This window comes from Psittacula echo (genome assembly GCF_963264785.1).
Source record: "Psittacula echo genome assembly, chromosome: 5".
Taxonomy (NCBI): Eukaryota; Metazoa; Chordata; class Aves; order Psittaciformes; family Psittacidae; genus Psittacula; species Psittacula echo.
Genome location: NC_137739.1, coordinates 41315309 through 41338869, shown reverse-complemented (window position 1 = coordinate 41338869; position 23561 = coordinate 41315309). Strand labels below are relative to the sequence as shown.

Below are 23561 nucleotides of genomic sequence, written 5' to 3'. Positions count from 1 at the left end.
AATTTGCATATACTTAACTAAATGAATAAATCTTGGTATGTAATAAAGTAGCCACCAACCAGTGGAAAAGCTAGTTTATTTGAAAATTGGGAAGTTAACAGTATGTGCCAAGTGTTGACAATCTATCCACTCGAGTGCCTCAGCAGAGCTCTGTAATGTCCACTGTACCCAACACTTTGGGTTCTTAAATCCTCACTTGCTCTTCACGGTCAGATTCATCTGGAGAACTAGGTGTTGGGAGTTCATCAAAAGCAGCGTGTGCTCCTTCCCTTGTCTGGCCAAAGCACGTTGCTATCACATCAACTGCCAGACTAGCAGTTGCATTCACTTCCTCTTGAGAAGCTCCAAGCAGTGGATTGACTTCAACCATGTCTACAGCTGAAAGCATCCCTGCAAGAATGATTTACAGCTTTGTTACTGTGGAAAAGGGTAAAATCTGTAGTAGGGTTTCTTTTGCAGCCTTTCAGTCATTGCAGTAAGTCTGATATTCAAGCTTGTGACCTACTCTATCCCTTAGAGCAATAAAATTGGCCCATGAGTGAGGGATGAGGTTATCATTCTGAAATGCAAGTTTGTGAGTTTAACTTGGTTCTTTCTTACGTCACTACCTCACTCATTCATGCTTTTAGCATTCAGGAAAAACAAGCTCGATGTTCTGTACACTTAATAGAGGAATGGGTTTTAATCTTTTTTTCTCTCAGTCCAAAAATTAGGGGATATAGAATAGTCTTACCTGCTATTCATTTCCACCCTATTGACTGTTGTCTGGGCAGCTTTATTTCCTGGTTGCTTTTTCCCCCCGCCTTTTATTGCAAATAACTTACTATTTAAACACAGGAAATAAAACCTCCATGGCGGAAGAAGGAAAGCATTTAATATATTGAGTCATCTGCAGCATATTTATTGGACGCTTGATTTGTCAGTATCAAATCTTAGAATGGAGCTTTGAACTGTTTAAAACCGTGTGCATTCATTTTTGTATTCCAGATGCCCACTTTAACATCTCGCCTCATGTATTTAGGTGACAGTATTGTGCAAGATGACCAAGTGATTTTTTTTACAGTAGTTATTAATATATTATGTATTTTATTTCCTTTTGGTAAGGTGAAGTTGATGATGATTAAGCTGCTTCCAACACCCGGGGCACTGCCCAACCCTAGGATTACTGCTTCCCTGGCTGAAGGCTGAATTGACTTTGTAGGCACCCTGGCTATCACTGCATTTATCTCACTGTCTACTGACACAGGAAAAACATAACCAACATGAATGAGCTCTATGGAGTTTGTCCTGTCCTTACTTAGTCTAGTACTGCTGATCAACTCCTACCTGTGTTGTGTATTTCCTCCGTGATGTACATGCCTTCTCTGTAAGTTAATCCACCTAGGACAGGAGTCCCAGTTGCTGGAGCCAGTGAGGGATCAAAAGCATCAATGTCAAAACTCAGGTGAATTGGTCTCTGTCTCCTGAGACAGAATAAAACAAGAAAAGCAACCTCAGAACCTTAAATGTGTTCTATTTTTTACTGTCCAGGCTGATCAGCAAAGTAGCATCGTGCTCCATGATGCTGAAGGTCCCCCCCCAGTCTTGTACCACATCTTGTACATATTTGCAAAAGTTTTGTTGTTTTTTTTTTTAGTATATTTGGACTCTGAAACATCTGTTAGCTCAGACCCTTCCCCAGTACCCACTGGGAAAACGGAAGTTTGTCTTTCTAGTTTCACTGAGCTTGCACTCAGGCGTAATTTGGCTGGAGACAAGTACTTTAGTTCTAAGCATCTTATCTGGTATTTGTCTCAGTTGGAAAAATGTAGAGAAATGTCCGGTATAATGCAGCCTTTCTCCTTCTGTACAGAAAGCCAGTGTGAAAGGCTGAAACAGCGATTCGCATGGCATCAAGAATGGAGGAAGCGCTAAGCTTCTAGCTCATCTGCATAGCTGGGGCACTCTGCACTTTTCAGGTCAATAGTTGAAGGCCGCCTCCAAACTCCACCATGTCAGCCTAGCTGATGAAAAACTGAAGGGTAATCTCAAACTAAAATGGCAGTTCCTGACTACATGAAGTCTGGCAACTGATGACTATAATAAATTGGACATTGCTTGTCAATTTAAGTGGTAGACTGTGTACTTCCAACTTGGTGCAGATGCTCAGTAGGGAGAAGCAGCTGGATTAGCAACTTGGCAGAGCTGCAGCTAGGAAGGGTGAGCATACCTTTAGATACAACAGTGTGCAGAACAAATACATGGCCCTTGTTCTGCTTACAGGACTTTGTTCTATGCTGTGGGGAGTTTACCCTTTCTAACTCTGATCCTCTCCATGTGTCCCTAGATGAGCAGGATTTGCTCCCTGATCTGGCTCCTTTACTTGACTTAAACAAGGTTTGCAAAGACTTGGGAACTGAACTTAAGTAAGGAAATGGTTACAGTGAACCTCACAAGCCGAACTGAAAGTGGCAGTTGTCATCAGGACAGCACATGTGAGCACAGTCTAGGGAGGAAGTTATCAAATGCTTCTGCCTCGTGTGAACTACCTCATGTAGTTAGCTGTACTATCAGTTGTATTCAAGTCACTGTCAAGATGCTACAGACCTAATTTTAAAAGTATGATATATAGCCTGGGCTCTTGAGTTGATTCAAACATCTTGTCAAACTGCAGCAGAATGCATAATTCCTCAAGAAAGAGGACAAGCTACATAAAGCAGAGCCACAACTGTAGTGTAACCCATCTCATAGCTTTTTGCCAAACACCATGAAATGGTTCTAGTTCAGGATGTGGAAACTGAGGACTAAAGTCAGTGCTAAGACCTCCCTATTCACTGGACACAGTCACAGTTCTGTTAGGCCACCTTACATCAGGAGTAAGGCCTTACTTTCAGGAAAGTAGATATGCAACAATGCATGATAAGAGTAGTTTAAATCCGACAATAGTTTGTTACCTGCCCATAAGTTGTTCAAATGTTCTCTCCATAACTTTCTGAATTCCAAGACGATCAATATCCCTCATGGAAAAATACTGGATGTCATAGTTCTTCAAAATATAGCTGTTAAAATAATAATAATAATAAAATCATTACTGGCCTAAGCTTAAGCCTAGCAGCCCTTGTGAATAGCCACATGTGGAAAGAAGCTCATGATTTCATCATGAATAAAAATCCTTTAACTAAACTTACTATTCAGCAGGATCCACATCCCTCAAACCAATGTACACAATATCAGAAGCTGAAAGGCAGGGCTTTAGCCAGGAAAAGCCAGGAAGTTGTGGTACCTGCAAGCAAAGGTTTAGTATTAGGTTAGTTTAATGACATATAAACCAAAACTGTATTTAATGCTTCCTTCAAAACTTTGTATTTATTTATAGCATTCGTTCTCTGAACAGAGAAACTTCATCGCTTGAGAGGTTGGCTTCTCGATTTAATCAGTCCTTACCTTTGTCGTACCATTTTACCTTAGATCAATGTTAATGGATGAAGATTTTAACTCTTCTACATTTTCCAGTTTAAAGAAGAATAAAAAGCCCAAAGCCACAAGTAGTAGGTAATCAGCAGCAGTGAATGTAAGGGGGAATGGTAATAAACTAGTTACCCAGATGTAGATACCTTGTACAGTGCGTTTAATGGTAATGCTATGTAACTTACAGTACATTGTACTGAAGTGGAAGAATAAAATCAAGGTCCTTCTGTATTTTTAGGAGAATCACCAAAAAGTCATGCAAACTTTGTTACAAAACCAGTGTTAGAGATGGACAAATTCAAAGTGGGAGGTTGGGGACAGGGAATGGGAAGAGCATGACAGGACGTTGGGCCTCCACACTGGGCTACGTTATAACTGATTTTTAGGGTAGAGCTGAAGAGAGCAGGTCTAGAACAGCAAATGGAAGATGATGAGGTCATCTTTTTCAGCTTTGGTAATTAAGAAGTCATGAGATGCAATTACAAGAATCCTTCAGTTAGTACTAGCCAGTCATTTTAGGAGTGCTTTAAATTAACTCAGATTTCTCTTCTTCCTCTCCCAACTCTGAAAATGGCTACAGCCAACACAGCTGTGAAGCATCAAGAAGGCTGTTTCCCTTTTATACGTAATTACTAATTACATTGTAGTTACAACATTCAGATTTGGTTTTAAAGGCTAACGCACCCATAGCTACATGTAATTACGTTGGGATTAAATAAGCACATATTATAACAGTATTTGTTACTCTGGGACAATGACCTGAAACTCCTCTGCAGTCATGAATTCAGAAGAGGGATAAATGAATTGGAGACCTCTAGAAAAATAAGTGAGATCTCAGAAATGAAGGGTTATCTGGAAAACCTATACCATAAGGTGAGCATAGTATTGATAATATTGTCAGTGTCAATGATTTAGCTGATTTAATCCTGCCATTTTAAATTCTACCTCTTCCTCTTTAAATAAAGAAAATGGAATGCCTTAACTTCCTCTGGTAGGCTCTGTTCTTTGTTGCAATAGAAAAGGAGTTACCCCTAGGAAAGCCAAACAGGCATCAGAAAAAGGTGCAGGCATTCTCACATAAGTTATTAATAGCAGTTTCTGAGTTTGGTTTGAATGGTTCCAGGAGCCCTGACACTAATGCTTGGTTTAAGGAACACCAGCCAAGGGATTATGGTCATCAATATTTTCCTTTAGAACAGAAAAATTAATTTTTAACATTTTAAAAAAACCCTGAAGTGCCACCTTGCCAAGCACTGCTCTTGTGAAGCAGCCTGGACAAACAAGTAGCAGCTGTCAGGATGTGAAGAGACTGTGTCAGCAACGCCAGGGTTTGATCTACACTGACCTGGCCAAATGCTTTATTTTATTTCACAGCCATAATTGATGTTGTTTCCATGTGGGGTCATGGAATTCAATAGAGCATTGACCAACTCCTTAGCCTTGTATACATAAGGGATTCTGAAAACAGGTGCAATAACCTAAACTGAGGGACTTGAAGGAGCCCTGGAGCATTTCTGGCAGTTGTGCTAATTTAAGTAGCTGCTGCCACGTCAGTTCCTGCTGTTACGCTGTGCCAGGACAGCTGTTTGTAGGTCATGTGGTGAACAAGGGGCTAGGACTTGATGTGACTCAAAAACTAACCAAGCAAAGAGGCAGTGCCCCTGAGTCAGTTCTCATGCAATCCCACAGAAGGTTACAGCAGCTAAATAGCTGCTGGCATGGGGTCAAGAACAGGCTAAACAGATTGTGCCACCAAGAGAGACCTATGTTACACAACTATCTCTGTCTCATGTCCTCTTGATAGGGAATGAAGAACAAGTAGCCTGGAGATGCTGGAAGAGCAGTATCAGAGAAGGGCAGTGATCCAGGAAGATAAAATGTAATCATGCAGGCTGTTTTTGCTCTCTATGTCTTCAGAGGAGCTGTTCTGTAGACAAGGGAGCCAAGTGCTAACTGGCCTTCCTGAGAGTATTAGGTTGATGAGCAAATCCTGTGACCCAGAGAGACAGTTTGGTTGAACTACAGAAGCCCACCCAGAGAAGCATACACACACGTGTCTCATGGTGGGGAGGGCTTGCTCAAAAACCCCTTCAAAGCATGAGTGAAAGCAAGGAAGGAGATACAGGGATCACTGCAAAATCTCCGTTGTCCTCTCACACTGCTATGCTACATATACCCTTTGACAAGATAGAAACCTCTTCAAGAGACAAAGTGCAGCTGGTTGGTTTGTCTATTGTGTTGAGAAAAAGTTACGCTTAGCTCTGCATACAGACTAACGTAGCCTTTGTGCTGGTGACAGTTTTAGGACTTAAAAATAATCCTTGCAAAGCTGTCAAGAAAGAAAGTAAAATTTTTTGCCTCATTATCAACACATCTGCTCTACTGGATGAGAGCAAGAGGACCAGCCACATGCCCCTGTTCTCACAGTAAGGTTCCCTCCCATGAGCCAGACAGGTAGCCGGATGACCTACTGTCAAAAGCACATTCTACTACTGCTAAACAGCTGTTTTAAAGATTTATACTATTGTAGAAGTTGCCTGATACCAGCAGGACAGATGTTGGTTTTCCTCCCTCTAAACAGGAATACAGTAGGGTACAAAACCCCTCTAAACATGTACACCCCTCCTGTGTATATGTGCAAATACAGGTTGACGGGCTTGTGTCAGATGTTCTGCATAGGCTTTCTGACAGCTTGGGCTTAGGTGGGCTTGAGACAAGATCTCAACAGCACCACACTTGACTAACTCACCTCTAAGCATAGCCTAATCTTACTCTTTCTTCACTGCTGCTGGCTGACTGCTGGCAAGAGGGCTACTCCTCCGCTGACCCAAGAAAGCCCACAGTGTTCTTTTAGTAGCTCTAAAACAATAAAAAAAATTCTGCTTTTCTATGCTGCTCAAGAATCGAGCCCAGCAGAGCAGAAATCAACAATGTATATACAGGAAGCTGATTCAATGCTTCTGTCCTACTGACAAAAGAAGAAAGCAGCATATCTTGTTCTGCCTTTCTCCTCCTTCCTTAGCTATCAAAGAACTTGGCTTGGTCTTGTTCTTACCAAGGCATAAACTATTCACCTTAGGTAAGCATTAAAATTCACAAGATTTTCTCTTATCTCTCCTGCAGAAGTGAGTACAGTTGCCAAAAAGAAGAAAGAGTATCACACCCTTTAACTTATGGGCAAGAAACTAGAAATACAGTAGCCTTTCATATTAACCTTCTCATGTCCTGGGGTTAATGTCAAGAAGCCCCATTAATTTTGCCTTACTTTGGGAACACTGGCATGTTTGTACAGACTCTATAAGGATTACTAGAAAGAGTATGTAGAATCACCAAATGACTTGACTTGTGGAGGATAGAATTCACTCAAAAGAATTTGCAGGACAAACGCTGAAGAGCTTTACCAGATGACAGCAGTCTTGCTGTGCCAACAGATACTAATGCAATGGTATCTTCAATAGCCATAAAGACAATAAGCATGCTTGGTCTTACTTGGAAGAGGCATACTTCCATTAACACAGCACTCCCAAAATCTACCAGAGAGAAAAAGAAATCAAAGAGAAATAACTACGAGGGCAAAGTGCTAGAATAAAATAGAATCAGGTTTTCTGCAGCTCCAGCATCCAGTCTCAGCATGCGGTTGCTGATCCTGCTCCCACTTTCTAGCCTAAGCTTCAGTGGAAGCAGACTGGCATATCCAAGTTCCAGCTGCAAAGGCCCTGTCTATTAATGCACCAGCTGCCACAGTAATGTCCCTGTGTATGTTACAGCCAAAAATGACATGTAGGCCTTAAGTCAATCTAGTGTTTAGCATCTTGACAGTAGCAAAATTGGCCATGCACATTCCATGTGCCCCAGTAAACAGCTCTTTTTGGTAATTTGACCTCTTTCCAAGACAAAGATACTCTCTTTACAAGCACCAGGTAAACAGGTACAGCTGTTCTGATTTGTATTAGTCAGTGAAGCCAACACCAGAGCAGCCAGTTAGGCAAGATCAAGCAGGAAGAGCCCCTGTCAGGCCTCAAGATTGTCAAAACACACATGTGCCAAACTAAGCAGAAGCAGGGTGCAAGGTTTGCAGGAACCAGCTGTTACTGGAGGTGAGCTTAGCAGTTGCTCTCAGGCACAGCTGGGGAGAGGGTCCCTCTTTTTCTCAGTTGGTAGAATTGCTGCCATTGCACACCTTCAGCACTAGCTCCACTCTTTACAAGGGAACAGCATCCTGGCCAGCTTCTATGTACAGCTTGTGTGAACTCTTGCTTACTGTACAGCCCACAGAGATGCTAACACAAAGAAAAACCTTTTTCTCATTCTTGTCTCTAGGTGTGTGTGTATGTATACTTGTGTCTACATACGTGTGTGTGCATTTGTGTATGTGCGTATATATATGTGCATATATATGTGGATGAATACACACAAATTATATGTATTTTTGTTTGTACAAACATAAACAAGGTCTATATTTGCAGCAGGTAAGAAAGCACCTTGTACCAGAAAAAGTAAAATGCTCTGAGGATTTCAATGTAGGCTAAATGTGTAAGCAAGGTACTTACTTTATCTTGAAGCTCTCTCAAGAGAAATGACAGAGGTTGTCCATGGAGGCTTCCAGACTGAGTTGTAAGAGGGGTGTTGATATCAGCATGCGCATCCACCCAGATCACACCAAGGTGCGGGCACTGCCGTGCGTGGCCACTGACGGAACCAAGTGCCAAGCTGGAAGTATAGTAGCAAAGTCTTTAGTCACCATTTCTCCTTCAGAACAACTACAAGGACAATGGGAAGTCTCTGCAATAAGAGACTTGCAAGATTATGCAAATCAACAATGTTGTCATGTTTCAACACATCAGACATCTGTGAAAATAAAGGGTGCATCCCATGCAAACTGCATGTCACTGTCATGATTCCAGGAGACTCCCAAGTAACTACAGGACTGGACAGATGAGAAACAGCTCTTTTCTCTCTCCATTGTCACCCTTCCCACACGCTAATCTTCACTTGTTCTAGCTCCAGATGATCTCTTAGAAAATACATTGTGCTCACTCATCAGTTCTGCTCTTCACCCATTTTTTATTCCAATCATGACACCTTCCCCCACAGTTCATTCTCACATGCTCTACCTTCTTCAACCAATTCTCAGACCAAAGGTTAGTGGAAAAGACAAAAAGATTCACATGTTGTAAGATCTATTACAAAATGGTCTGTGTGTAGGCATTACAAACCCATCCTATGAATTGACAGACATCCTGAGAGTTGAAAAGAGACACAGCACTAAATATTCAGCAATAAGGAATCAACAGTTCCTAAAGGGAACTGATGACACAAACTCTCCCAAACAGGAAAACATCATTCATTTGCATATCTGCAGATCGCAGAAGTCTGGAACTAAGCACTACTGTCTTAGGAAGTCAGATTTTTGTATCTGTCTTCTATGTTCCACCCTAAAAGCCCCAGCAGTAAAATCCAAACACTGCTACCCTACGCTATTGCCAGGAAATGACCCCAAGTTGTTCTCACTATCCCCTTATTTTTTAATTAAATTCTTATACTCCAAGTGTCAACGTGCAGCATGCACCATGGATTGTTTCTAGTTCAGCTCACCTGTGATCACCTCCTATAGTCACACATCTGTGCCCAGCAGCTACTGCTCTGCTTACAGTATCAGCCAACACCTGGCTGGCTAAACCCACTGACCGTGGGTACAGAATCAGGTTGTTGTACAGTTCATCGTTGGGAACTTGAGTGAAATTCAGATCTCCAAAGTCATACACTTGACATCCTGGAAACACAGCAGCAGAAGAAGAAAGTGAATTACTTCAGCACCCAGGGAAATGTTCAAAATATGGCCCCCTCAGCAAATCAGTTGGCCATGTAGGAAGATACAGCTGGAAGGGAATGGATTCATTTGACGATTTGCATGTCCTTGCAAACAGCCCTGTTCCAACTTTACAGATTAGAACGCTTAAGAGAGTATTGTTTCTCAGTTTAGTGATGAGATACAACCACCATAGAAAAAGAGGTTGGGGTTCTTTAAATTATTTCTTGGCAATTTTAACATGAAAAAGTACAGTTTGTATTGCCATCTTCCTTCCCAATTAGACAGATTGTATACAGCCTTAAATGAGCTCAGCTGCCCATAGATGCCCAGGACTATGCATTTTATTAACTACCTGAGTGCTAACAATTAGTTTCCGTTTTCAAACCCCATAAGAATCCAAGCACAGAAGTGCCAAGTTACCAATAATGGAAATTGCCTTACAGTACTCCCAGGCACCTCCATGGAGGATGTGCTAGTGCTCTGTAAGACAACCTGTCCATTTCCTCAATGCAAGATGTTCTAGAAAGCACTTTAATTCTGAGCCTTTGATCCCAGCCCTCTTTAAGATCCTATCATTGCCAGCTACAACTTAATTGGCTGTTGAAGCCTGACAACATTCTGGGTCTAAGACTCAGCCTTTCCTAAGATGTATTTCTGTCTATGTACCCTGAAAGGGAGTCACTTCAGAGATGAGGAAACTAGGGAACATATTTATTAACTGGCTGCATTTAAAGTTCAATTCTCTTTCACACGTTATAGATTATCCTTTGAATACATTAGCTCTGCTGTCCAATGCCATGCACTTTCTTAACATTTAGATACCAAAATTTCTAAGAGGCCAGAGCCTCTCAGTTTCAGATAGACCTGCTGCTGCAAGCACTGATGAGGACTGTGAACGCCCCAAAGTATTTACAGCTACATTGATAGCTGCTTCGTAAGTCAAGACCACCCTGAATACCAGTCAGACCTGTCCCATTTGTTCTTCAGAATCACTAGCCTAGTCAGTCATTGTGAGAATCAGGTGGCTAGGAAATAGGCAAACATACTTTTTATAGTAGGGACATAGATGGGCATATGTCAAGGTATTTGCTAGAACAGGATATATCAGCAGAGCACAGCTAATTGACAAAAGATTAATTAAATGTAGTCTCAACAACTGTGAGAAAAAACATTACCTACACAGACTTAGAGCAGTAAGCAGGACCATGGCGTATCACTCCCTGGTTTTCAAAAGGCAACACACACACACCCCCCAGCATTTTTTTTCCTCCCTTAGGCAATACTTAATGAGCCAGCAGGATGAAGGCTCTGGAATTTTGGTCAGATTTGGATGTGCGATCTGATCTCAATGTGACCACTACATTTTTTTATCCTCTGCTTCATTCTGCTACTGTGCAGAATCAGAAAAGACTTGCAAGTTCTGATAGAAGTTCAGCAAAGGTCAAGAATCTTTTTTTAACATGTGTCTTCCTGCAAGGCTGCTGCTCACACACATGCACACTGCTATGCATTGCAGTATTGCCAGGTTTAATGAAAGTACATGAGTGTGACCCGGAGACAAGTTTTAGAAGCAAGGCTTCAAATGCATTGCATCATTCAATAGGTATCAAGAGCTGTTGGAGATGCTGTTCAAGTTAATAATACCTTTGATCTAATACCTCTGACATGTGCGGGAAGTAAATCTGCATTTGGGAGTGGTGTTCAGTGACTTACACGTTGCAAGACACCACGTTACACAACGTAATGGAAGAAAGGACTGCCACTTACACTTTGTTCTCCCTTACAGGCCATATATGCACATCACAGTATTTTTACCCATTAAAGAATGAAAAAGAATGAAAGGAAATTGCATCATGAAGCTCCATCTTTAGATCAGTGTAAAACTGAGAACCAACCATGACACCTTTCATAGTTCTTTAAGGAATCAATTTGGATTCTTAAGGTTATGCTTAAGGCAGGTCAAACATGGCAGATTCTAGGAAGTATGTTTAGAGAAGTATCACCTGTATTCAAGAAGTTTTCTTTACAAATGGGGTTAGGGAAAGGCAAAAAGACTTGGCTCAGCTTCTGAATAAAAATGCCATTTGTGTTTTACAGTCACATCAGGTTCATGCAGCTTACAGGGTGGGTATGGTAGAGCTGGATGGACAGACACACACTTCTGTGGTCCACAATTCTGGGATCTTGTACACATTTTGGACAAATGGCACTCTCCTACCTCCTGCATTAAGATCTCTCTCTAGTTATTTTTATAGAAAAGCCTAATGTTTGTTAAACACAGTAGAGACCTTCAGTTTTTGTTACCATCTTCAAAAGTTTATTGTTGTTCTGATAGAGTTCATAAACCTTGAAGCAGCTTCTTTTCTCAGCCTTGTGCTTCCCTCTTATTTAGGCCCACTGTTCTACTGTACTTGTAGACAGATAGCTCAAGCTTCCCAGGGTGATATGAATGTTTTCAGCCAGCTAACCAATGGCTGAGTAGGCTACAGCTAATCTCAGAAGTACGCACTAATCCAACCTTCATATTAATATATTTATTATTTTAAGACACGTCTAGAGTTGTGGAAGCTATGATTAAATGACCTTAAGGAAAAAGGAAAACATAGCGAGTAATAGTACACACAAGAAAATTCACAGTATGCAGATAAACTGTATCCTGAAGTGATTAAAAGTGTGTATGTGCTTCTGTGCACATATTTATTAGAATGGACCAGGTATTAGAGATCAAATCAACATTTATATTTGTCTCAGTGCTTACTAACAGCAAAGAAAACTGATTTATGTTCAATTGTTAAAGTAATTCTTGATATATTTGCTTGGCTTTTATTTAGCTTCTCAGATACTAGTCTAACAGAGACCTGAATAGCTTTCAATTTCATCTGCCTGCTTGCACATTGTTTTGATTTAAAGAAATTAGAAAGCTAAATCTCTCAACAATATTATTTTGCCCAAGGTAGGAACTGCCCAATGGATAGACATGCTGTAGTGCAGAGCAATCTAGTGGATCTTCCTGTTGTTTGGCCAGTAGTGAAAGATTCAGATAATCTACCACGCCAAACAACATGCACTTACTTTTGTTGGTAGCTAGGGCACTTTATTTTAAGGTACTAATAGTTATAAACAAACAGCTTTTTAAATCAGCATAGAAAATTAACATAAAGAATATATATGGGCCTTTTAAGAGACAGTAGATCCAAGTTCTGAAAACTAGAAAAATATGTAGGCAGATAGGGAAGGCAGCTTACATTGGTCAGAAAGCACAGCATCCCCACCATTACTCAGCGCAGCAGATGAGGTCTAGCCAGCACTGAAGTCCTTTTTAAATGAAACAGTACCATACAGTACTTCTAGAGTAAGCACCACAGACATCTTGCTAGTAACTAAATAATATCAAGTTAAATATGATCAAAAGAAGTCCTCTGCTCAACTTTCAAGCTCTAACAGAAGTTACATTCAAATTAAAAATATATTCTGGTTGATTGATTAGTCAATTATCAACAGCACAGAAAATTTAGAACTACTGAGTCCATTAAGTCAGATCCATCCGCACTCAGGCTCAATAGGACATTACTTCAAGTGAGGAAAACAGGCTTGTTTCTTCTATTTCTATTACAGGAGCTTGAAAGACACTTGAGGGAGATAAAGGTGTCAATCTGAATACAAATACATCATCTAGTTATATCAAATGCACAACAGTCCTCCTGTCAGTGTGAACAATGAGAGTGCAAATCTCTTCTACAGTTTAGGAGTGCAATCCTCAGTGGTTCAAGTGCCCCCTTCTGATCAGAGCTGCTCGTGGGCACATTTCAGCCAAAAATGAAGAAATTAGCCTGAAAACAGATTGTACAGTAGATCTTTCCTAGGTCAACTTCTTTTGACCAGATCAGGTTAGGGTAAGGTCCCATAGGTATTCAACCAGCAGACCACACGATGGAGGGCAGTTCTTTCTTCAGCCTGCACAGCCAGAACCAGAGTTTTCCTATTTTTGGTAAATCAACATTTTTCATAGTCAGGAACCTAACTTGGGGGGGAGGTAGAAATACAAATTAAGAACATATTTAAGAAAAGTTTCCTGACTGTCTTTTCAAATAATAAGCTTTTAATGTAGGATTTAGGCTCAATCCAACAATGCTTATAATTGGGACGCAAGATGCCCTTTAGCAAGTTTATGACAATGGTCATGTTCACTTCCTATCTTCTTAAACAAAATACAGTGTTTATTTAGTACCCACAGTAGACAGCAGTTACTATAGTAAATCACTTTCCTGCACAGATTTTAAGAAGGTTTTTTTCTGTAAAAGCAGGAGGCTCTTAAGTCTGGGGACATTTAACTGTAAAAAACATCTGGGCAATAAGCAGCAGGGAAAGCCTCCCTCTCATCCTCCTTTATTATCATGCTGCACCAGAGCCAGGAGCAGCAATGTGATAGTAGGAGATGCCAGCTTTCCAAATCCAGGGTATTTGCTGATAGGGCCCAATGGCACGCTACTGTAACAATTGTAACAGCTGCCCTAGACAGCAAAGAGGAATGGGAACAAACTAATGTGGAATACAAAATAGGAAAGATCTCATAGTACTGCCTGTTTACACTGGCTATTTGTGAACCAGAGGGGCAAAAAGAAATAAATTCTAGATTAATGGGAAGATTAAGTCTTTGCTCTTCCGGGTTTCTAAACCCGGCTGAACAGCTTTCAAAGGAATCTGGCAATCCCAGTTATTAGATCTTACCTCATACTAGGTGTTATATAAAGCCCATCACATAAAAGCATCACTCCTGCAAACTGTTTCCTCAGATTATAGCCCGTCCAGTGAATCACTACACACAGAGTGGCTTTTCAGGAAGCCACGAGTATTATGAACAATGTTTATAGACAAACTTAACATTTTCTTTCCTGTGAACAAAACAGAGGGCTACAAGCTGTTACCATCCTTCTTTTCAGTATAAGCTCATTGGTTTATGCTACGGACTTTGTAATCCCTTCTCAAAGACACTGTCAAAATGTTGCACAACAGCAAACAAATGATTCAATTCATTATGACCAGTGCATTCTGAAGCCTATTTTAAGACAGTTTTAACCCTCCAGAATTACCCAGTGTATGTGTAAAACCTACACAAAGTGCATATTTTTGTTCTATATGAATACGAAATTAGGCTAGCAAGATTCCCACTACAAAAGACAGACTTCAGTCTAGTTTAACCTCCTTCCTTGAAAGTTCATTACACAGTGTCTTAATCTCTTTAAATATCTACCTGCTGGAAGAAGTCTATTAGATACAAATATTTGATGCCTCAGAAGGTTTCTGCCAGCTCTAAAATTTCACTACCTCAAAGGCAAATTCACATCTCAGTAGTTTCCACCCTGCCTTTTGGAATTTTGAAAGGTCTGGTTTAAGACAAAGTTTCTGTATCTGTGCCTACTGAAGAGGCTTCAGCTCATTCAACATCAATAAGCAAACCCAATTCCAATTGCTACACCAAGTCTGTAGTCTCAAGTTGTCCCTTGCGTAAAATGAAACAAATACTTTTTCTGACTCTGAATCGAGCAGCCACCCCATTTCCCTTTGATAATCATTTATAACTTGAATCTCTTATGAAATACAGTGTGCTTGACCTGAAGAGGTCTCCAAAAACGTCAGTGTCAGGTGTTGGGAAACATTTGCACTATGGCTTGCATCAGAGAGGAGACAAGGGTGCAGCTATCGCAGTCTGTCACCAAACCCTGCTCAAGTTCTAATTCCCCTTAAACAGGCTTAACCCAGAAACAGTTCCAGATAGCAAGAACAAGTAGACACTTACAGCCATAGAAAGTCATAATTCCAAAACAGCTCTCTTCAACAAGCACCTTGCATTTTAGATTGTTACAGAAGTAGTTATTGTATTATTTAACCCAGATAAGTAACACTTCAGAGGGAGAGCAGAATACATCAGAGACAACTGAAGTTCTCTCCCTCTCATCAGCTGCAAGAAACTAACACCAGGCCAGCTCACTTCAGATTCAAATGCAAGATCCCATTTATTTTCTTACTTCAGTGCCTCATTTCCTGCTTTTCACCAGGTAGTTTTACAACAAATTTCCGCCTTCCATCCAAAGATAATCCTCTACCATACTCGCATAAGCACATACCTGCCATACATAGCTTGGTCTTACTAGTCCACAATGAGCTTCAAATGAGAAAGTAATAACAGATTCTGTGCACCATAAAGGAGATCACAAGCCAACTTGTTGCCTAAATTTTCCCCTCTTGTTATCTCCCTTTGTACCCCTCCCCAGTAACTCCTCTTGTTCAACACCATTCATGGTGAAAAAACCCTAACAGAACAAAACAGCATCTATCTCCAATCCAGGGACAATTTAATGGGTGCAGAAATTCAGCCAAGTCATGTATTAAAACTAATTTTGTAATACAGAAATATTAAGGATGAAGGGCATCGCCATAAACCCAAATACAACACATATACCCCTCCCCCCCCCCCCAAGTCTGTTCTTTGGTCCTTAAATCTAATCTCCCTTTATTGAAAGATTAGGAATAAATTATCAATTCAGGTTTCCTGATCTGCATCAGCATAGCTTGATATTTTAGATGTAAACTAAACTGATATGAAGAATAATTACAACTAAAGCACCAAGTGAACTTAACCCCAAATTAAAGTTTATTTTAAAGCCAACTGCATGGATAATACGCAATCCGGAACAGGCAGCACACAAATGGGAGAGGAAAAAACAAAAAGCCTAACAAACATCAAATTGGTGACTGGCACAAAGTTTTTCACTCCAAAACAAAACCAAGCAGATTGTGTCCTCCATCAGCACAGGAAAAAGAAGAGAATCGGAACTGATCTACTGCAAGGAATGCTCCAATACCATGTACTTTTGCTGTCAGCATTTTCCTAGTAACATCTGAGGCTACTTGTAATCATACAAATATCAAAGGGCACAACATTCAAAAGGATAAACCCTGTTGTCAGAGCACACTCTCTCACTTCTAGCAGTTTAGCTTCCCATGTTCATTAAGAGCTAGCTGATCAGGTCTGCTGTCAAGAAGCAACCAGAAACAGCCTCAGTGGAAGCCTTCCCTAAACAGCTCTCCTCCAAACCCTCAGCAGGGTTCATGCTGCTTGCCTGGTTATCAGCATGAGCTCCTAACTGCCTTCCCTCACAGAGTAGAGCAGCACCTGCCCTTGATGCATTCTGACAACTGGCATGATTTCAAAGGCTCCCTGCAAATGCCAATTATGACCAGTCCAGTTGATCATGCTGTGGGTTTTGTCTAACCATTGGGCTTTGAAGCTAACCAATCATGGCTAATCAACATTTGAGAGGTAAATAAGTGTCTCTTTGATCTCTATCTCTGTATAAATAAAGAGGTTATTTATTCTAGTTCTGGAAAGAAGCTGCAGTACTGCATAAGAATGTTTTACTGATACTATTAGACAGAAGTGTTTGTGCATACTTACATCTAAGGGAAAGAAAGGAAAAAGGGGGCTGCGTTTTACCTGTTATGCTTCAGGGAAAGGCAAAGAAAAAAAAAAAAGTGGGGGGAGTGCCTAGATGAAAAAGGGGCATTCCCATTTCTGCTTTTTAGGGCAGATGACCTAGCTGCCGCTCTGACATCTATATGCTGATTTTTTCCTGATAATGTTCCTAGCAAATTAATAGACTCAGCTTTGACAGCATTCACAGCAGATGTGATCAGAAAAAGCTTGTGAACAGTAGCATTTCTCATTTTAGCAATACAAAGATTTAACTAAATAACATGCTCCTTAAAATGACAGCAGTTATTTAAGATTTTGTTTCCCATTTCAACTTCATCAACAGCAGAAAAGGTGAGGAAAGAGGCTAAAAAGGCAGATCTCAATGTTAGCTAAGTAAATTTAGATTTTATTGGATTCTAACCCAATACTGAATTTCTGACAGATCTCATTCTTAAACATGAATGGATCTTCGTCAAAGCATGGTCTGTAAGCCCTATCTTAATACAAATACAGGGCAAGCAGTATGGCAAGGTTTAATCAAAGCCTTCAGGGCAACTCTTTAAACACATTTACTGGATGGACTGATGAAAATTATTTTTGCAGTACTGCAGCTGTAACTCCTGCCAGTCCACATCTGCTGAACCCCAGCACAAGTATTTCATTGCACTTACCTTTGTGTATAATTGAAAGCTTATTTATCTTTCTCTTAAAACTCTTCACCCACAAAAATTTGGGTGGAAAAAGAGGAGATATGTGGAGAAGCTGCTTCATAACTTCTTGTTAAGACTGAAACTAACCATATGAGTCCAAGGGTTTTAGGCAAAGCAGTAGTGTATCTCCAGTCACATGGAATTTGGCAGCCCCACTCCTCTACTAGTGGAGGTTACTCCTTTCAGAGTCACTGCACTGACCTCCTGAATCCTATTACTGAAGAACTTCTTTTTCCCTCCAGTCAAATAAAGACTAGTAATAAGATGCTCGTTCTCTTTGACAAGTCTAAATCTGCTTCTGTATGTAGCCTGCAGAGACATGTGGCTAACTTGTCAAACTAGCAATTCAGATCCAAACTTTCAGTTCTAACATAATCCAAACCCTAGTTTGACCCAGACACATTCAGCTCTAAATAAAGAAAATGGGGAGGAAGGAGGATAATTATACAGTTATAATTATACTTTATATAGTTTAAAGTTTTACACTTAATTTTATACTAAAGTTGTTCCATTGTGAGCAACAGCAGAGGTGCTCTAAGTCACCCCATGAGCTATGGTAATTAACACAACAGCTATCCACTACTTACAGAAAACATCAGATAATAGTCTTTCTTTCCTTCAAGTAAGAGGACAAGGCAACACAGGATTTATGTTTGATAGGATTCTTTGCTTAATCTGAAGCAAACAGAGGAGGTCAAAAAAATTCTCACTTTAAAGAACTTGTTACTTTGCATCTTCTATAGTTGAGGTCAAGTGCATCTGTCACTTGTCTTCCCCACCCCTTCCCACTGAAAGTCTAAGAATCTCCACATATTGCACCCATTTCTTTCTACTGCCAGAACAATGCACAGCCCTGCAAGCTTTGTACCCTTTCCTGCCCCATACCAGGGAGTTACAGTCTCCATTTTCTCATAGCACTTCTTCTTTCGCAGTATGGAAGAGTCCTTTAATGTGTTAATATTTTAATCTCCCTTATGAGAAGCAGCCAAACGACAAACATCACCAAGGTAAACAAAAAGCCCCACAGGCTTAGTCAGTTATATTTTAAATTATCCCTGCTGCTATATTTTAAATTATCCCTGCTGCACATTGTCTGGTTTTGCCTTGGGAGCGGGACTCCTGCTCCATTAAGTCTTCTCCTGAGTACACCTCAAGCTGCTACCAATGCATAACAGTGCTCGCTCTCTGTTCTAGCAAGCGCACAAAAGTCTTTATAGGCAATACTACCTGCCTCTGAGCTCCCTCCTCATATTTCAGCCTAAGCATAAACAAGTTCATAGACAGTCATCATTTTAGGCAGCCAAGAATTTATCATACCATGTAGGTATAGTCAATCTCCTTCAAGGGAGGGATCCCCAAAAAAAAATAGAAGATAGTGTAGTAGCTCAGGATACTGCACTAGGACTATGGAAGAACAGAAATTAGGATAGGGTGAAAGAAACAATAAAATTCCCTCTTAAAAATACTAGCCAGTGGAAGCAAAATGCAAAGCAGCACAAAAAGGAGGAAACAAAGGCCTGGTGTTCTCATTCTATCTGATGTAGCTTGAACACTATCAACGGAAGCCATTAAATCAGGCATACAAGTGTATGAAAAGCCACGTGGTTGCTTAACATTCAAAGTAACATGTACGCATACAATTAAAACACTTGGGTATCTTACTACCTGAATGCTACATTTTAGAGAAGACTTCAGAGCACCTTCATTTTATGCAGGCTGAAGTGAACTTGAATATACAAGGGGTAACAGATTTAAACTTTAACAGGGGAAGTTCAAGTTAGATATAAGGAAGTTCTTTACTGTGGCACTGGAACAGGTTGCCCAAAGACGTGGTAAATGCTCCATCCCTGGCAGTGTTCAAGGCCAGGTTGGACAGAGCCTTGGGTGACATGGTTTAGTGTGAGGTGTCCCTGCTCATGGGAGGGGAGTTGGAACTAAATGATCTTAAGGTCCTTTCCAACCCTAACAATTCTATAATTACAGGAACATTGCCTCTTTACCCCCCATCCATACTTCCTCAGATTGTCCAGAATCCACCCTCTGCCTTCTACAGGGAATCATTACTCAACAGCCAATCTCATGCCTGGTTCCAAGCTTGTAATGGCAAGGAAAATCATGTTTATATATCCCTCACATCCCAGCAGGGAATGTGAGTATGCAACAACAAAAAGAACCACTCACACACATCCCCCACAGTCACAAATGCTTCAGAAGTAGCCAATATAGGTGGAAGAACAGAAACCCTACATCTTAGATAAATGTTCTTTCTTTCTAAAGGAGAAACCTGGTCTGCTGCAGTATTATCTACCTGCTCCTGGAAAACAAGCAACAAGATCCCATGAAAATTATTAATTCTTTTAACATAACAGATAAATAGAATATCCAAGTTAATAATGAGAATAATACTGTCTCTATTCCCTTCAGTGTATGAGAAGAAAACGCGTAGTGTTAGAAAATACAAAGAAAGCAGCTAAAGTTTTACTACCAATCCAGTGTACTGCAGGAGTCCAAGCAATGGCACTATTATCACAGTACTCCAAGGCAAAGCTATGCTGCCAGCCCAGGGAAGAAAAATAAACAGCCCACACAGAAAAACAACAATTTGTTAAGTTTCCACGAACAACAGATGTGCACAATACAAAAGGCTACATGCATGGCAGCATCCTCCTCATCTATCACCCTACCCTCAAGCAGACTGCCTTTGCAAGATAAACAACTCCTCTGTCTGTGCTGGCAACTGTCACTGTTTCAGGATGGGCTCTCACCACAGAACCTGGTACAATCCACGTGCCATCTGAATCTGTCAATATGAGAGCTGCAGAGATTTAAGTAGCAATAAGCATCAGCACTGACTGGAGAAACAAACCCAAGAAACAAACAATACAAAAAAAAAAAACAAAAAAAAAAAAACCACAAAAAAAACCAAACCCAGTAAAACAAATCCTACCCCAGTGGAAGGGCATGAGAGCAACAGGAAACTGAAAGAAAGAAGAAATCCCAAAGCCTTTAAAAATTATAATGCGACAGCAAGAAAATATCTACACATGCATTAATGAGTAATGAGTAAACAGTCCATAAGCAACTAAACAGTGAAAGGTTTTCTCACTTTCAACTTATTTTTCAGTTTAGCTTGCTTCATCTCTATCCCCACAACTTCTTGTTACTGGAATCCAGAAAGGGCTTGTATTCTCCTTTCTTTCTACCTTCTCAAAGTTCCCATTGAAATGAGCTTGTGTCATGCAAATGAGTTTGTGGGTTTGGGGGGGGTTGGGGTTTTTTGTTGGGTTTGGGTTTTTTTTTCCCCCCAAAAAATAATTCTCAGTATCAGGGAATTATTAAATCTGAACTAAGAGAACCCCAGGCCTTTCAGTATAAAATTCTATTATAAATATAAACTGCTGCCTACACTCTTGTCTACAATAATATCATCCTTCCAAGCCTGGTAACTTATTCATTTTAAATAAACTCTTAAGCTCAGTAACATCCAGACCTGCTTTTATTCCAGTACATAAGACCTCTTTTATACACCTTCTTCTACGCTTCTAGAGGTTACAGATCATGCTCACTGGAATTCAAGTATTCTCAAGGATGGCATACATCTTAACTTTGCACAAAACATGACAGGAAAAGAATGTCTACTCATTTGATTGCAAACTGTGACTTTTCAGCTTGTGACTCATAAGATATGCAGGGTAAGCCTACAGAGCTGCACAGAAACAACAGCTCCTTTTTTAAAGAGTTCTCATAATACACAAGAAATTTACTGGAGGGTTATTATAAAATCATCTTTGCATGCATCCACTGACACTAATCATACACAGAGCAGGTAACAGTTCTTCCTGTGGTCCACCCCTGCAATCCATCCTAATCATACAATTCTCAGTAACACTTTTTAGATTAGAGACTCTTCAAGAGAGAGTTCAGCTTTTCAAGTTTCTATCGCTTATGTCCTGTTTCTGTGATAGTTTTCTGCAGGTCTCAGCTTGTAGAAGGAATAGATGTGAGAAGCTGAAACACAAACGGACATGTGGACGTGCTTGAACAGCTGTAGTGTTAACAGTGAAAAGACCAGAAACTTTCCATTCACGCAGTGCTATTTGCAAGTGTTTTTTCAAAGCAAAACTTCAGACCAGACCTCATATGCAAGTCTGGTTTTTTTTCTAGAAAGTTCTGAATTTTGTCACTCGAAAACATACAAGCATTTTTAGGAACGAGCTAAGTAGCTGGCAATGAATACGGAAAAATAACACATATGCACGATGCATGAAGTAGAAGAACACCGTCAAGGCTACTATTTAGCTGGGCGCACGAAGCGCACATCACGTTTAAAACAGCCTCACGTTCCTCTAGTTTTTCCTAAGCCAACACGGCAACAGCACACACCCCATACGCGGTGGGGCGCTCCATGTGCCAACACGGACGGTACAGGGCACACCCAGGGAAGCCGGGGAGCGCGGCAGGCGGTGTGCCAGGGCACGGAGCTGCTCTTTGTTCGGGAGCCGCCGGCAGCGGCTGAGCCGCACGCGCAATTCCAGCTCCTCCGGTGCCGCAGACCGCGGCGGGCACCGCCTCCCCCGGGCACTGTTGTCTCAGGGGCACCCGGGGTGCCGGCATTCATTGCAAGGGGCCGTTTCCACCACCTCACGCCGCCCGCCCCCCCGAGCTCGCGGCAGGCGGCTAAGTCACGCTTCGCCGAATTGAGCTGTTAAAGGGATGCTCTGCCAGGGGATGGGGCGACAGAGCAGCCCCGCAGCCCCTCCGACACCTCATCCCGCCCCAGCGCCTCACCGAGCCCAGCCAACCGCTCCACCAGCCCCGCGGCGCGGAGAGTCGCGGGCCCGTGATCCACTCCCCGTCGTTTCTGCGAGACAAAGAGAAAGGGGATGCGTCAGCCAGCGCTGCCTACAGCCAGGTACCCGACCCCGCCGCGGCAAGCCGAGCGGCTGCGGCACCGCCTGCGAACGGCACCTCCTTCTCCTGCGGCGATGCCCACCTGCCCTCGGGAAAGCGGCGCTCCCACCAGCGCCACGGAGTGCGCCTGCTTGGTCAGCTGGAGCCCCGCGTCCGCCTGCTTGCAGAGGAGCCGGGCAAAGCTACGGCACAAGGCCATAATGGAAAGCCACTGAGCCGCTGAAGGATGCCGGGTGCCTCCGCCCCGCTCCTTTTAACGAGCTCCAGCCCCACACGCCGCGGCCCGCGGCCGGGTCCCGCCTCCCGCCCCTCACACCCCAGCGGCACCCGGCCAATGGCAGGGCGCACGCCCGGAGGTGTGTCCCGCCCCACGCGGCGCACGCGGCTCAGCGCGCCACTGCCCGGCTCGGGGGCGGGGCGGGGGCGTGCGGGGTGTCCGGGCGCCTCCGCAACGGCCAACGCCTCGCCCCGCCCCCGGCGCCCCTCCCTCCTTCCCTCCCCCCAACACACCGGCCTCCTCTCACGCCGCGCCGGGCCCTCCCCTGCTCCGCACCGGGTTTTTCCACTGCCAACCGCAGCCTCACTGCGCTCCCGGCGCCGGGTGGGGTCTGCCGGCTCCCCAGGGACTTTTCCACGCAGGCCCCCGGGGCAGGTAAGGCGCCGGCTCTCCTTGCCCTGCCGAGAGGCCAGGCTGCGTCTCAGGGACTACCCCTTCTCCCAGTACTCACCCTCCGGCGGCTGTGAGACACCTAGCAGCATCTCGGTGTGAAATGGTGGAACTTGTAACTGTCGGTGGGGGCAAAAGAGCACCCCAGGAGCGCTGCCCGGCTGGCCACACCGAGCCGCCTCGCAGGAACACCACTCCTTGGCTTTCTGAATAAAACCTGGGGTAATGCTCTTCATCTGATAACCTTGATAAAGCATTTAAAAAGCCACCTCTACAGCACCTGCCTCCAGTACCTGACCTCAGGCTGTTTTGTCCCGAGAGGATTCACACGTTCTGAAAGCTGTCACTGTTTCTACTTACAGCGTATTTGAAGGATTACAGATAAAGAAGGGATTTTAAAACTAGTAATTGCCCCCATCTTCCCATTCTGTAAGGTGACTCCTACTGTCAAATGCCCAACCACACACCCACACATTTGAAAGAGAGGCTGGCAGCCTTCATAAGAGAGATGACAGGGTGCAGACATGGTTAAACTGGGAC

General features: G+C 42.3%; 1 protein-coding gene across 1 annotated transcript; it reads right to left on the bottom strand.

Annotated features, from left to right (window-relative positions):
- Positions 1-68: 68 nt before the first annotated feature.
- Positions 69-22568, bottom strand: ARG2 (arginase 2). The gene is made up of 8 exons (XM_080618477.1): positions 22437-22568; positions 22232-22304; positions 9043-9220; positions 7998-8157; positions 3168-3262; positions 2934-3038; positions 1327-1463; positions 69-390 (listed from the first exon to the last, which is right to left on the bottom strand). Exons 1-8 carry the CDS (start codon positions 22551-22553, stop codon positions 185-187), a joined length of 1071 nt encoding a protein of 356 aa, XP_080474603.1. The 5' UTR covers positions 22554-22568; the 3' UTR covers positions 69-184.
- Between the last annotated feature and the right edge of the window lie 993 nt (positions 22569-23561).